We start from the raw sequence: 15,995 nt of genomic DNA, 5'->3' as shown, positions 1-15,995 counted from the left end.
TAGTATGCGAATTGGGACGCAGCAAGTCTTTCAGACTATGCGTGCATATAGCGAAATGAGTTCTCTTTCGCTACTGATTTTGTTTCTATAGTTAAAAATCACTTATTTTTAGTTTTCGTGACCACGTAGCACATCAACGTCAAAAACTCTACCAGTTGACAAATTTCTACCAGTTAATTGTGTCTACCAGTATATCACCCACCCCTAGTTCAGCATTGAAATGCAATCTGGTAGCAATCAGATTGTTTACTACACAGCCAGAACCTGATTGGACTTGCTAATTCTGCAGCCAATGAGACTGATGATTATTCAACATCTAAATAGACTGGTTTAGTGTTCACTGTAAGGTTATCCTCCTACGAGTTCCTCTGAAACCTTCCACCTCCCCCAGCTCCACCTGTCTTGACCTTTAATGTTAGGGCCAGTGATGATGTTGGCAGGGCAAGCAGAAATATTATTTGTTGAGCCTTGCTAATCTCTCTAATTGTTAATATAATCATGCATAAACCATACAGAGTGTGAGGTAGTCTAATATTCATAATGACTATGACTATCAACACCCAAAATAAAATAAATACTATAAAAGAACAAAGCATTATCTGACTTTGAGCTATAGTCCAAGTAGTCAATGTACAACAACAACCTTGTATGAGTAAAAGAACAAAACTCAAATCACATTTCAAATCCAAGTCATCAAATCCAATCACATGACTTCAGAAAACCTGTAATACATCATAGAAGTCATTTTAAGTGTTTGTATTAATTATCATTACATGTGTTTCATTAAAAAATAACAGCATACATTTTTAAAACATCACCTCTGAAACAACTGTACCCTCTCTGTTTATAAAAGGAAGCCCTGAGACCACCACAAAAGCTACACGGCTGACTTCCTCTTTGAAAGCAGCAGTTGTATCATGCATTCTTTGGGGAACAAATCGAGTGTGATGCACAGATTTCAAAAGGCACTGCTGCCATTGTTATGTTCATCACGTCAGACAGACAGCAAAGAGCCCACATGAGACAAAATGAGTCAAGAAAGAAATCATCATGCTCTGATGTATAAGAGGCCACTCAAACGAAAACATGGGTTTTTTCTCAGACGTTCAACGACAAGCCGGCGTTTTAACAACATTCTGGATTGGCGCAGATGTCACATTTTATTGATATTTACAAGCTACTAAATCTAAGCCATTATAGAAAGACACTTTGTTCCTGTTAGACATGAATATCTGAAACAGTACTGCTGGAAGAACAGACTAACGGCCTTTTTAAAGAAGTCTGCCCAGTGTGAAATCAACCTACAATGGCGCCAACATTGTTAGTCTGACTAGATCTGACAAATCTAACAGACAGACTGTGAAAACATTGGCACCAGTTGAGCAGCTCAGGCTAGCGGTATGATGTCTATCTCCTTTGGCTTTCATCTGTCTAGTGGTTGTCTTGGTGACCTTTTTCTTCCACAGTGTGGAGTTTGAGTACATCCAGCATTTTCATTCTGTCTAAGAAAAAACTTTGCGAACGGTGCTAAGGACCTGCGCCACCTGCAATTTAAAAGCAAATTTTGCTTCCATAAAATCAACTCTCATCACCATCACTGACAAACCTCAATGATCCTGTCATGAAGACGCAGTCCGGCCTTGTCAGCTGCTCCGTTTTCCACTATCTTGGATACATAGATGCCATCACTGAAATCCCCTTGCTGTTCTGAATCCTTAGATAGAAGCAAATGTTGACAATTAGACTAGATAATAGTTTAAATACAATTCAAGTTGCATAATTTTAATAACTTGGTAGATATTCTTCTATTTATGACAGTGGTTCTCAACCAGGGCAACTCAGAAGATTCTTAATGACTTTAAAAGTATTTAAAAAGACATAAAAATGCTAAATACTAAAAATACCATAAACTATCGCTAGTTGTTAAATCAACAACTAATAACAAAAATCCATAAATATTGTTTTTAATGAAGAACACACTAAATGAACTTTAAATGCATTAATATAACTGTAAACATACAGTTACAACAAAAATGATGAAAACAAGCAGCTTTGTGATTATTACATAATCACAGACAGACAGACAAAATATTAATATAAATTAATTAAATAGAAAATATACTAGCCAATATGGATGGGCCTTAAACATAAACCTTTGAAATAATAAATAAATTATTATCATATAATAAAACAAAATTCTTCCTTATATGTGACCCTGGACCACAAAGAAAGTATTATAAATTATTATAATATAATAAAACAAAATATTATAAATATTTATATAAATATTTATTATATTTATATAAATGTATAATTTATAATTTATAAATTATTATAATATAATAAAACAAAATTCTTCCTTATATGTGACCCTGGACCACAAAGAAATTGAGATTTATACATATGAATAAATAAGCTTTGTATTGATGTACGATTTTTAGGATAGGACAATATTTAGCCAAGATACAACTATTTGAAAATCTGGAATCTGAGGCTGCAAAAAAAATATTGAGAAAATCGCCTTTAAATGAAGTTCTTAGCAATGCATATTACTAATCAAAAATTAAGTTTTGATATATTTACGGTAGGAAATTTACAAAATATCTTCATGGAACATGATCTTTACGTACTATCCTAATGATTTTTGGCATAAAAATTGATAATGTTGATCATTTTACATGATAAATAAAATATTAGAATATACTAAATTAAAATTCTTCACTATATGTGACCCTGGACCACAAAACCAGTCATAAGGGTAACATTTTTGAAATCTGGATTTATACATTTGAATAAATAAGCTTTCCCTTGATGTATGGTTTGTTAGGACAGTACAATATTTGGCTGAAATACAGCTATTTGAAAATCTGCAATCTGAATATTGAGAAAATCGCCTTTAAAGTTGTCTAAATGAAGTTCTTAGAAATGCATATTACTAATCAAAAATTTAGTTTTGATATATTTATGGTAGGAATTGGAAATTTACAAAATATCTTCATGGAACATGAGCTTTACTTAATATCCTTATAATTTTTGGCATAAAAATCGATAATTTTGACCCATACAATGTATTGTTGGCTATTGCTATAAATATTAAAATATAATAAAAAAAATAAAATGAAATCATACAATTAGGAATGTCATGATAAATTGTAATAAAATTTAAAACAGTCACACAACAGAACACTTCCAATTAGTTGATCAAAAGGAGAACAGATACTTTTCTGTTATCTGTTTAAAGCCTCTTCAAGAAGTTTGGCTTCATTTTGAAGTCTTAAACTAGAGCAGTCTGGGAATTAAACTGAAATATAAAAGGCCCTCTTAACTTAATTCTGAATGGAGCATGAGCCTGACTCAAGGGCATGCTCTCTATGCATAAATGTATGTATAGCATTCATAAACTTGCATTGAAAAAAGGTTAACTATGGCTGTCCATTAAGACTGAACAGGTGGTAAACAGCCTGTGGTGAGTCTCTACTAGATTAGAGAGGAGAATGTGATGTGAGTGAAAGCCAAACCCACAGCTTGCTCTCTCCTCTCCACTTGGACACAATCTATGTGAGAATTTAATGGCTCCCACGCTCGCATTTCACACAATGTACTCGAGAGAAATGTGTGGAGCTCAAACTGTGCAATCTGCAATTATCTTTTTACATGTGGCTCAGTTGCTGATTTTGTTTTTCTTGCTTACAATGCAGGGATGGTTGAGTTCGGAAAGACTGCACAAATGCCTTTTGTGGCTAAAAGACGAACTAACCCACTTTTTATAGTCTTCCATAGCATTTTGTTCTTTTTTATTTTTGTCATTTATATACAGTATATATAAACAGGGTGAATTCAGTTTGATGTGCAGTCATTTCAATGGCAAAAAGTGTCCCAGTCAACTTGAATTCAAATACAGTTGAAGTCAAAAGTTTACATACACATTGCATTTTTTATTTAGCCATGAAGACATTTACATATAGTCAAGAGAAAATAATAGTTAATAGTTAATGTGTCAGTTGTTCATGAGTCCCTTGCTTGTCCTGAACAGTTAGAAACTGCCTGCTGTTCTTCAGAAAAATTCTATAGGTCCCTCTTTTTGTGTATTTGAACCCTTTCCAACAATGACTGTATGATTTTGAGATCCATGTTTGCACACTGAGGACAACTGAGGGACTCATATGCAACTATTACAGAAGGTTCAAACACTCACTGATGCTCCAGAAGGAAACGCGACGGATTAAGAGCCGGGGGGTGAAAACTTTTTGAATTTGAAGATCAAGATAAATTTAACTTATTTTTTTTCTTCTGGGAAACATCTATGTATCTTCTGTAGCTTCTGAAGGGCAGTACTAAATGAAAAAATACGATATTTAGGCACAATGAGAAAAATGTAAACATCTTCATTCCGTTCAAAAGTTTTCACCCCCGGCTCTTAATGTGTTGTTTTTCTTTCTGAAGCATCAGTGAGCGTTTGCACCTTCTGTAATAGTTGCATATGAGTCTCTCAGTTGTCCTCGGTGTGAAAATATGGATCTCAAAATCGTACAGTCATTGTTGGAAAGGGTTCAAATACACAAAAATGCTGAAAAAAAACAAAGAATTTGTGGAACCTGAAGGATTTTCTGAAGAACAGCGGGCAGTTTAATTGTTCAGGACAAACAAGAGACACATAAACAATTATCACTAAACAAAAAAAACCTTAATACATTCAGGTAACAACACCGTATTAAGAATCAAGTGTATGTAAACTTTCGAAATTCAATTATTATTTATATCTATTATTTATAGTCTTGTGGACTATAGGCTATGTAAACATTTTTTATGTGACATATCTGCTTTCAGGTCAGCACTAAATAAAAAATAACATGCATTTTGAATGATCCTCTTATTTTGGTAAAATAATTGACATTTTGGTGTAAACTTTTGACTTCAACTGTTCATTTCAGAGCTTTCTTTTGTCATTATAATTCAAAATGAGTAATTATAGCACTAACTATAGAGTGTTCACACTGATTTCTTTCCATATCTTGCAAGCAAATAATGAACATGGCTCAAAAGCATGTTTTTCAAACATTATCAGCAAATAATTACCTACAATTCAAGTTTTTCTCACACTTCTGGCTTCTGCAGACTTGAAATATAGTGTAATATATAGTTTATAAACCATATGGACTACATTTATGACACTTTTAAGTTGTTTGTGGTGCATGATGATTAAAAAATGCATTTTTTTTTTATCTAAATGCATCTTACATGCTAGATCTTTGCACAGTAAGTGTACATACCCCACACATTCTTCCTCCAATGATACTGAATCCAAGAGATCCTGATGCTCTGTTGAGGGTGACTTTGAAGCTCCTTGTTTCTTCACCCTGGGTTAGGACAAAAAAAGAGAAACAAAAAGGAGAAATGACATATTTCAGACGGTGCAACAGACTGCTACAGCAGGTTTCAACACAGCTTCACTGACCCTACTAACCATCCCTTCCCTAAGAAGCAGGGCTCTCTCCATTAGCTACCTAATGAAACGGCAAAGCCACATGAGATTCAGGGTATTATCATATATCAAGCTGGGGAGACAGATCACACCCTCAGAGACACCTGGCAAAATCACAGTCAAGGCACTATAAATGCCTAAAAATAATTTATGAACACGTGGCCAGGTGTTCACCACACTCACGACACAGTGAAGTGTGTAAAAGAAATGACAGAGGAATTAAATCACACTACTGTCTTTCAGATTAACGCAAAAATAAAAATATTTATGGCTGGTAAGAGACTTTTTCAGCCTGTAAATTCACTCAGGTGTGGAAAGAGGTTTATTGCAGACCATAGGTATTGCTAAATTCAGTTTAACTGTTATTTAATAATATTTGTTATATACAAGGGAAAGGCAAGTGAAGTTAAATCCATATTTGTAATACAGCTTTATGACAGACGTCAACATGTCTCAGCAGCTGGGTTTGATCAGCCGTCATGAGGCAGATGTGATCGAGTGAAAATCAAGGCAGGGCCTGTGACTTTTCAAGAACGACAGATTTAAGATAGCCTTAAAATATCTGAACTTAGGTAAGCTGTCTATCAAACAGTTCTAGCAGTGGCATCCCCCGCTGAAACGGCAGCTGCAGGCGGAAATCTGTCACGAAGAGTGAGGCGAACATCATGAGCTCTTGATTAGTGTCTGGCTCAACCACAGCGAGTGGAGAGAACAAGAACAGACTCTTTTGTTTACATATTATGTCCTTGAAGTCCATACCTCCTGTCAACTCAATTAAACTTGAGTCTTAATTTTGTTGGATTCGCAGACTATTCACTCTCTCAGATTGCTTGAATAAGATGGGAGTTGGTGTAATTAAGTAAAAGCATTTGAAAACAGAATGAGGATGTTCGAGTTCTGTTTCTCTTGTTCAGATCTAGATCATTCAAGTGTGAATGCTTTAAACTGACATGAAAATGGACTGCCAGTGCAAAGAGAGAGTCTTGAGAGAAATCTCAGTGTGGATCAATTCTTAGTACAATCTTATTAGTACTTCAGATTCAAACAAACATTCAGTGGATTCCAACAACTATTTAATTATGGTCTAGTTGTAACAAACATTTGTTGTTACAAGGTTTATATTTGTTATCAATTATGTTAGATTGCTAGAAAAATTGTTCAGAAAGTTTGCTAGTCAATAGGACAGTACCTTTAAAGGGACATTGTTGTACCTTATCTAACCCTGAAGGGTGCATATTATACTCTTAAAAATAAAGGTGCTTCAAAAGGTTCTTCAAGCGATGCCACAGAAGAACCATTTTTGGTTCCACAAAGAACCATTCAGTCAAAGGTTCTTTAAATGACCATTTTTGCTTACCTTTTTATAATCTGAAGAACCTTATTTGCCACAAAGAACCTTTTGTGAAACAAAAGATTCTTTATGGAACAATTTAGACAAAAAGGGTTCTTCTATTGGCATCGTGAAGCACCTTTATTTTTAGTGTAGTGCCTTGGAGTAGTAATAAAACAACAGTTTAACCAAAAATGAAAATTCTGTCATCGTTTACCCTCCCCTCATGTCGTTCCAAACCTGTGTGAATTTCATCTGTGGAAAATAAAAGAAGATATTTTGAAGAATTGTGGTAACCAAACATTTTGGGTCCCATTGTATGGTCAAAAATATTATGGAAGTCAATAGGAGCAAAAACCGTCTGGTTACCAACATTCTTCAAAACATCTTCTCTTAAGTTTAACAGATGAAAGTCAGTCTTATAGGTTTGGAATGGCATGAGGTGAGTAAACAATGACAGAATTTCCATTTTGGGTGGACTAGCCCTTTAATGTGCTATGAACCATTTAAGTGTAAATATCGGCCTAGTACAAAAATGTCTCTTTGGTACTGCCCAAGAGACAAGCTGTGTACACCTAAAAGTACAATATTTGACAAGTGTCAACAAAAAAAGAACTTTATACAATATAATAATTGTAATTTCTATTGAACATTTTTGGATGTTTATATTTGTTCTTAAGAATATGAAAGACATTAATTAGCCTATAATATTTAATATTTTACACTGCAGTCAAAAGTTTTTGAACAGTACGTTTTTAATGTTTTTTTAAAGAAGTCTCTTCTGCTCACTAAGCCTGCATTTATTTGATCCAAAGTACAGCAAAACTGTAAAATTGTGAAATATTTTTACTATTCAAAATAACTGCTTTCTATTTGAATATGTTTTAAAATGGAATTTATTTCTGTGATCAAAGCTGAATTTTCAGCATCATTACTCCAGTCTTAAGTGTCACGTGATCCTTCAGAAATCATTCTAATATGCCGATTTGCTGTTCAAGAAACATTTATTGTTATTGTTAATATTTAAAACAGTTGAGTACATTTTACACAGGGTTATTTGATGAATAGAAAGATCCAATGATCAGCATTTATCTGAAATAAAAAGTTTTGGAACATTAAACACTAGACCTTTCAAAAGCTTGGAGTCAGTATAATTTTTTATTTATTTATTTATTTTTTGTCGGGAAAGAAATTATAGACTATTACTATTACAAAATAAATACTTTTATTCAGCAAGTATGCTTTAAATGGACCAAAAATGGTGATAAAGACATTTATAATGTTACAAAAGATTTCTATTTCAGATAAACGCGCTTCTTCTGAACTAGAAGAATAATAGAATAGAATGATTTGTGAAGGATCATGTGACCGGAGTTATGATGCTAAAAATTCAGCTTTGAAATCACAGGAATAAATTACATTTTAAAATACATTCAAATAGGAAACAGTTACTTTAAATAGTAAATACATTTAAAATTTTTACTGTTTTTGCTGTACTTTGGATCAAATAAATGCAGGCTTGGTAAGCAGAAGAGACTTTAAAAAACATTTAAAATCTCACTGTTCAAAAACTTGTGACTAGTAGTGTATATGATATTCCATATTTCAAAAGAGTTACTCAAAACAGTGTCAGCTAGTTCACATTGTCACAACATGCCTCACTACAGCTCAGTGTTAAATCTTATTCACCTTTTATCTTTGTTTTCCACAAAACATTAATAGCAGGCCTTGTCAGTAGTATTAATCTGCAGTTTTGACTAAAATACTTACAAGTTCTGACAATACCTTTGTTCCCATGAATTTAACTTGTCACATTAATTTCAAGTCAGTTCCCAAAGTTTCAACTTCAGCAGTAATTAAATTCAAAGCGAAAAAGTAATTAACTTCACCGCAGGTTGTCACTTTGATTTGACTAACAAATTTAAACTTAAACTTCCAGTTCCAGAGAGCGGATTTTTTGTTACATTGTTCACTCAATTCACAACTTCGTGATATACTGACCGTATCGAGAGGCATCCAGCTGTTTGACAGCGCGTCAATCCTGCTCTTGTACTCGGTGATTTTCTTCTGAAATGTGAGCGCTGTGATGTGCAGCTCGCAGTGGAGCGCGGAGAGTTTGGAGAGCAGAGATCTCTCCCTCTTACTGAAGCTCAGCGACTGGCGCTTCAGCTCCTTCTCCAGACTCAGCACTTTGGTTTGGAGGAGACCGCTGTGTGTCTTAAGAGCTTGGAGACAGCTGTGGTCCTCCATCCTCTCCTTGAGGCTCAGCGCGAGTCCACATCCATTCTTACACACCTCCGCCGCCCTGTGCTCGCATCTCTCCCGCATATGTGAAGCCACATCCTTTAAGTTAAGCACCGCGTCGCATCCTTCATTCCTGCATCCGACCGGAGAGAATTCGCACTTCTCTGCGTGCTCTGACAGACGCTGGAGCTTCATCACTTGGTTGCAGCCTCGATTATGGTGGTCGCATTTGATGTCCAGTTTGAGAATAAGGTTTTTTAGAGGCAGGACGTGATTTAGCTCTTTGGTGGAGATCTGCCGGCACTGGACAGGGCAGCTGCTGACTTTGGAGAGCCACTGGAGCGCGCAGGCGGCGCAGAAGACATGTCCGCACGGAGTGCTGAGAGGATCTTCTAAAACTTTCCCACACAGTTTACAGATAAAGTCCGGATCTACGGGACCTTCAAAACGGTCTAGATCAAAGCCCATAATCTTGACGTGAGGTACTGGGGCGACTCAGCAACAAGCAGAGAGCTGTCAACCCACGCTCATGATATGAGCGACTACTAGTTTTACTCAGGACTAGGCGCGCGAACTACCGTAAACATTCAAAGAGCAGAGGAGTGCGCGCGCGTGCCCGTGATGAGTGCTAGATTGAAGAATGTAACGTAGATGATAAAGTTATTGCTGCGTAGCTTCTAAAACTATAATACTGGTAATTACAAAAGAGGAGATGTAGCCTACATATGAATAAAATGTACTTGTTTTTTTATTGACACTTTTTATTCTACTACGTCTGTATTTATTTAATAAAAATATGTAAACCATTAATATTGTGAAATATTACAATCTACAAGAACTGTTTTAAATATGCACCACAAAACCAATTATAAGTGTATTTTTTTGGATAGGACAACTATTTGAAAATCTGGAATCTAAAAAAAAAAATCAAAACATTGAGAAAATCGTTCAAATGAAGTTCTTAGCAATGCATATTACTACTAAAAAAATATATTAGTAAGTTTTATTATATTTACAGTAGGAAATTAACAAAATATCTTCATGGAACATGAGATGTACTTAATATCCTAATGATTTTTAGCATAAAAGAAAAATTGTTAATTTTGACCCATACAATGTAATGTTGGCTATTGCTACAAATATACCTGTGTTACTTTTGTGCGACTTTTGTGGTCCAGGGTCATATTCATATGATCTTCCATGAACTTTTCTAATATTCTGATTTTAATTATTATCAAAGTTGAAAACAACTGTGGTGCTTTATATTTTTGTGGACACTGTGACACATTTTTGTTCAGGATTATGTGATTAATAGAAAGTTCAAAAGACATTTATGGCAGTAATGTCTTTACTGTCACTTTAAAATCAATTTAATGTGTAATTTAATGTGTAATGCAGTTTATCTCCGTAATTACTATAATTACCAATAATAATATAGCAATATTTTTTATGTATTACAGTCATTAGAAGGGGAAAGGTGTTTACTTGTCTTGAAAGTCCAGCTGTTCTTGTATTTAAACATGTTTAAAACAGTAGGAGATGTTCACTTTGTGAATGAACATTTTCTGATACTTTACTCAGCCCCATGTCATCCAAGACGTTCATGTCTTTTTCTTCAGTCGAAAAGAAATAAAGGTTTTTGTGGAAAACATTCCAGGATTTTTCACCATAAGACGAGCATTTGTGGTTAAAAAGTATATAAATTTGTATTTTTCTTTCAAAAATGACCAATCGTTTTGCTAGATAAGACCCATATTTCTTGGCTGGGATCTTGTAGAGCCCTTTGAAGCTGCACTGAAACCCACTATATGGAGAAAAATCCTGGAATGTTTCCCTCAAAAAACTTTAATTTGCGACTGAAGAAAGAAAGACATGAACATCTTGGATGACACAGGGGTGAGTAAATTAAGAAAAGTGAACTTCTCCTTTAAAATCAAGAAAGCTTAGGTTTAATTACATATTCCTTATCTGACAGACCAGTTCAGTTCATTCAGCTCTCTGCTAATGAGCTGATGATTTGAATTAGATGTGCAAATACGTGAGACACACATCTTACATTTTAAGGACAATGGTGATATTTTATTAAAGGTGCCATAGAATGGAAAACTGTATTTAGCTAGGCATAGTTGAATAATATCAGTTCTGTACATGGACATGACATACTGTGAGTCACTAAAGGGACACGGTTAGCTTCTTGCTAGCGCTAGCCTGTTACATTGCAGTACATAAAATTTCACTTACCACATAAACAAAGAAAGGAGAGATGACTGCGCGGACGATGGCGAATGATTTGCAGATCCTGATCACTGCTGACAGCATCTAAACTTGTCAAATGTGGTAAGTACTGCCGCTGTAGTATAACTTAGTAACACAGAGCAACGCAAATCTCAAAAGTGAAAGTAAAAAGATATCGTGGATTCAAAATGACAGTATCAATTCCCCATATGGCAGTCAATTCCTCCATGTGTTTCCTTCCTGCTGTGTGAGGTACTGAAATGAGCCGCTCTGTGAAACAGCCAATCAGAGCAGAGCTCATCATTATTATGCACAAACCTTCTAAATAAGGTAATGATTTCATTCTAGGGATAAATCCTAGGGTTGTAAATGGACTTGTAAAATTGTTTCTGGATCATTTTTGCCCTTTCCTATGCCATATACAGTGCCTTGCAAAAGTATTCATACCCCTTCATTTTTTTTTCCACATTTTGATATTTGTTGCAGCATTATGTTAAACTGATTTAAATTACCTTTTTCCCACATCAATCTACATCTCATACACCATAATGACAAAGCACAAAACAGGTTTGTAACAACTTTGCAAATTTATTAGAAATTAAAAACTGAAAAGATCCCGTTGCATAAGTATTCATACCCTTTTCTGGGACACTCGAAATTTAGCTCAGGGGCATTCATATTGCTTCTAGATGTTACTACACTTCGAGTGGAGTTAAACTGTGGCAAATTCATTTGAATGAGTATGATTTAGAAAGGCACACACCTCTCAGAAAAGGTCTAACAGCTGAAAATGCAGATCAGAGCAAAAACCAAGATAACTGCCTGTAGAGCTCAGTGACAGACTTGCGTTTAAGGCAATGATCTAGGGAAGAGTTCAGAAAATAATCTGCTGTATTGAAGGTTCACAGAAGTATTATCCATAATGGAAGACGATTGGAACAACTAGGACTCTAGAAAATGTCTGCCAGCCCCCATCCAAGCTGACAGAGCTTGAGAGGTGAAAAGGTGAGATAAAGAATGGCAGATAATTGCCAAATGCAGATGTGCAAAGCTTGTCACATCATACCCAAAAAGACTTGAGGCTGTAAAGGTGCTTCAACTATTGTACTGAGTTAAGGGTATGAATACTTATGCAATGTACATATTTCAGTGTTTTATTTGTAATAAATTTGTAAAATTTGCAAATCTGGTGTTTGCTTTGTCATTATTATAGTCTATGGAGTGTAAACTGATGTGGGGAAAAACTAATTTAAAGCAGTTGAACGTAATGCTGCAACAAAACAAAATGTGAAAAAAATGAAGGGGTATGAATACTTTTGCAAGGCACTGCACCTTCTATGTAGATATCAGAGAACAATTTAAAATATTGTATCAATGCATTCTATGGCACCTTTAATCTAAGGTTCTCACATTTGACTTCTAACAATAACTGTTGGCCAAAACAATACTTTAATATTTTTCTATGACATGTTCGACATTTTTCTTTTTGTTCATTTCAGAAATGTCTTGACATGCAACACATCTACATGTAAAAAGATAAAGCTACGCACACTTTATCTCAGCATCACACGTCCACTGAATAACACAGAGCATGTTTAAGCCAGCAAGTTTGTGGCCTGCTCATGTCAACCGTGCACTGTTTCTTATCAGGCCTACATTTCCAGAGCATCAGCGCTTCCTTGATTCCCCTCTGCAGATACAGCAGTGTTAATATATTTCCCAGCAGAGGGTCAAAAGGCGGAAAAAGTGTTGTAAGAGTGCTGGGTTTCAGCCTTATCAAACTCCTGAAGATTGGGAGGTAAATCTTCAGCGTCTTACATGACAGCTGGCTGTTTTGCTGGAGGTAAAAAGAAGACGGAAGAGTGCGGAATAATTAAGGGCTATCTGTTAGGCATAGGCTACGAGGAACAATTCATTAACTTCTCGTTATTTTTCAGCACCTAATTACAGGGGAGGTAAAGGGCACTGCTTAAAGGCAAGTGTGGGTAAACAGCATTTATCTCAACCTATTAGGTTTATGTGATTCTCAGACAGGCCATTTGACAGTTTACCTTGTACATAAACGATACTGAGGTCCAAAAACCCTGCTGAAAAAAACAGCTAAAACCAGCCTAGGCTGGTTGGCTGGTCTTAGCTGGTTTAAGCTGGAAATGGCTGGTTTTAGCTGGTCTCCCAGCCTGGCCAGGCTGGTCAGGCTGGTTTTAGCTGGTGGTTTCCCAGCCTGACCAGCTAAGACCAGCCTGACCAGCCTGGCCAGGCTGGAAAACTGGCCAAAACCCCTCTAAAACCAGCCTGCCTCCCAGCTATGACCAGCTAAAACCAGGCTGGTTGACCAGCTAAAACCAGCCAACCAGCCTAGGCTGGTTTTAGCTGGTTTTCTCACCAGGGAACATCTGTCTGGATTTAGCTTGCTGCATTGTTACAGTGATGTCTGGAATGATTCATAAAAGAGGCAAGGTTAGGCTAACCAAACAATTATACCATAAAGAAGGTGTATGTCATGGCTCATAAGAAATAGAGAGTTTTCATGGCACGTCATCAACCGTCCATATCAGCAGCATTGAACGTAAACAAAGCCACTGAACTGAATAAAACGTGCATATTTTGCTAATTATTGCTGCTGAAAATGATCAATAATTGTCATGTTTTGAGCTGTACTAATTGGTCAGACCAAGAAAAATATTTGGAGTACTACAGACTGCCAAAAGTTATAACAAATCAAGAAGAAGAGTGCAAAAACTGTCTGAGGAACAAAAGGCGTTTGTGGTTGATCCTGAACCCAGGATTTCCAGGGCAAGATTTTTGACAACATTTGTGACCCTGGACCACAAAACCAGTCATAAGGTAAAATTTTACAAAACTGAGATTTATACATCATATGAAAGGTAAATAAGTAAATAAGCTTTCTATTGATGCATAGTTTGTTAGGATAGAACAATATTTGACCGAGATACATCTATTTGAAAATCTGGAATCTAAGGGTGCAAAAAAAATCAAAATACTGAGAAAATCAACTTTAAAGTTGTCCAAATTAGGTTCTTAACAATGCATTTTACAAATCAAAAATTACATTTTGATATATTTACAGTAGGAATTTTACAAAAAATCATCATGGAACATGATCTTTACTTAATTTCCTAATGATTTTTGGCATAAAAGAAAAATTTTGACCCATGCAATGTATTTTTGGCTATTGCTACAAATATACCCCAGCGACTTAAGACTGGTTTTGTGGTCCAGGGTCACATTTGTGTTTGTTGTTATCATTTCTGGTCATGTAGGTGAAATATTAGGCTAATATCCTAATTAATACTGCTTGTATGTATCTTTACCACCTATTAACTTTAGTTAGACAAAATATTGCGCCCTTTCCTGCTTACTCTATATGATTTAGCAGCTTCCAAATGTTTTTTATTCTGTGGTTTAGACATAAATTAGCAGAACAATGTATTCAGCTGTAGATTAACCGTGCAATATGACCAAATCGTGACTTTAGTGCAAATGTGTTCTGGAAACACAAGCATTAAAAGAAATGTATTGTCTGACATAAAAGAAAGTAACTGTTAGAGAAAACAATGACATTTTTTTCATATTTGCTTGCTCTAAATTGGTTAAAAAGCTAGTGTGGAGACTGCAGATGTTTTGCTTCATGTTCTCATGCTCTTGTCAGCGCTTGTGTTAAATGAAGTTTAGGAGAGATGAAAAATAAACTGACAACAGGCCACATTTGACAGCTAATAGTGAAAATGAACAGGCATCGTCTAAGCCATTGTCTGCATGAAGCATGCATGACAGGATAGACGAAAATGGAAACATGTAACAACTTAAATTGTCACCTCATTAGTGTGATCTGATGCCTTAAAGGAATCGTTAACTCAGAAGACAAAAATCTGTCATTATTTTCTCACCCTCAAGTTCCAAACCCATATGAGCTTCTTTATTCTGTGAAGAAAGTTCACGCTGCACTTTTTTATAAAATAAAAGTGGATGGGGGCAGGGGCTGTCAAGCTTTAAAAATAGCAAAAAATGAAGCAGTATATGCTATATTCTAGGTCTCTACAGTAGATTTATGTGAGAATATTCTTAAGTCAGGGTACATTTATTTGTGAAGCAAAATACCTTAAAGGCATGAAATTTAAGATTTTTTTGTTTAAAACATTCAAAAACCAGTAGAACAGTGATACACAGTTGAAATCAAAAGTTTACACACACCTTGCAGAATCTGCAAAATGTATAAGAGGTATCATACAAAATGCATGTTATGTTTTATTTAGTACTGACCTGAATAAGATATTTAACATAAGAAACATTTACATATAGTCCACAAGAGAAAATAATAGCTAAATTTATAAAAATGACCCTGTTCAAAAGTTTACATACCTGAATGAACCATAGCTGTGTTTTTTTGTTTAGTGATAGTTGCTCATGCGTCCCTTGTTTGTCCTGAACGCTTTAACTGCCTGATGTCCTTCAGAAAAATCCTTCAGGTCCCACAAATTCTTTGGTTTTTCAACATTTCTGTGGATTTGATCCCTTTCCAACAATTACTGTATGATTTTGAGATCCATATTTTCACACTGAGGACAACTGAGGGACTATGCAACTATTACAGAAGGTTCAAACACTCACTGATGCTTCAGAAGGAAACACGACGCATTAGGAGCCAGAGGGTGAAAACTTTTGAACAGAATAAAAATGTGTACA

At 35.4% G+C, this 15,995-nt stretch overlaps 1 protein-coding gene across 1 annotated transcript in view; it reads right to left on the bottom strand.

Annotated features, from left to right (window-relative positions):
- Nucleotides 1–9,524, bottom strand: part of pdzrn3a (PDZ domain containing RING finger 3a) — a 50,951-nt gene extending 41,427 nt beyond the window's left edge. Inside the window, exons 1-3 of the mRNA XM_073823494.1 lie at nt 8,814–9,524; nt 5,271–5,357; nt 1,607–1,714 (exon numbers count right to left, since the gene is read on the bottom strand). Of these exons, the coding sequence (XP_073679595.1) occupies nt 1,607–1,714; nt 5,271–5,357; nt 8,814–9,524 (906 nt within the window). The remainder of the gene's footprint in view (nt 1–1,606; nt 1,715–5,270; nt 5,358–8,813) is intronic.
- Between the last annotated feature and the right edge of the window lie 6,471 nt (nt 9,525–15,995).

The sequence above is a fragment of the Garra rufa genome, chromosome 18 (assembly GCF_049309525.1).
Source record: "Garra rufa chromosome 18, GarRuf1.0, whole genome shotgun sequence".
Lineage (NCBI taxonomy): Eukaryota > Metazoa > Chordata > Actinopteri > Cypriniformes > Cyprinidae > Garra > Garra rufa.
This window is presented reverse-complemented; position numbering and strand designations above follow the sequence as displayed.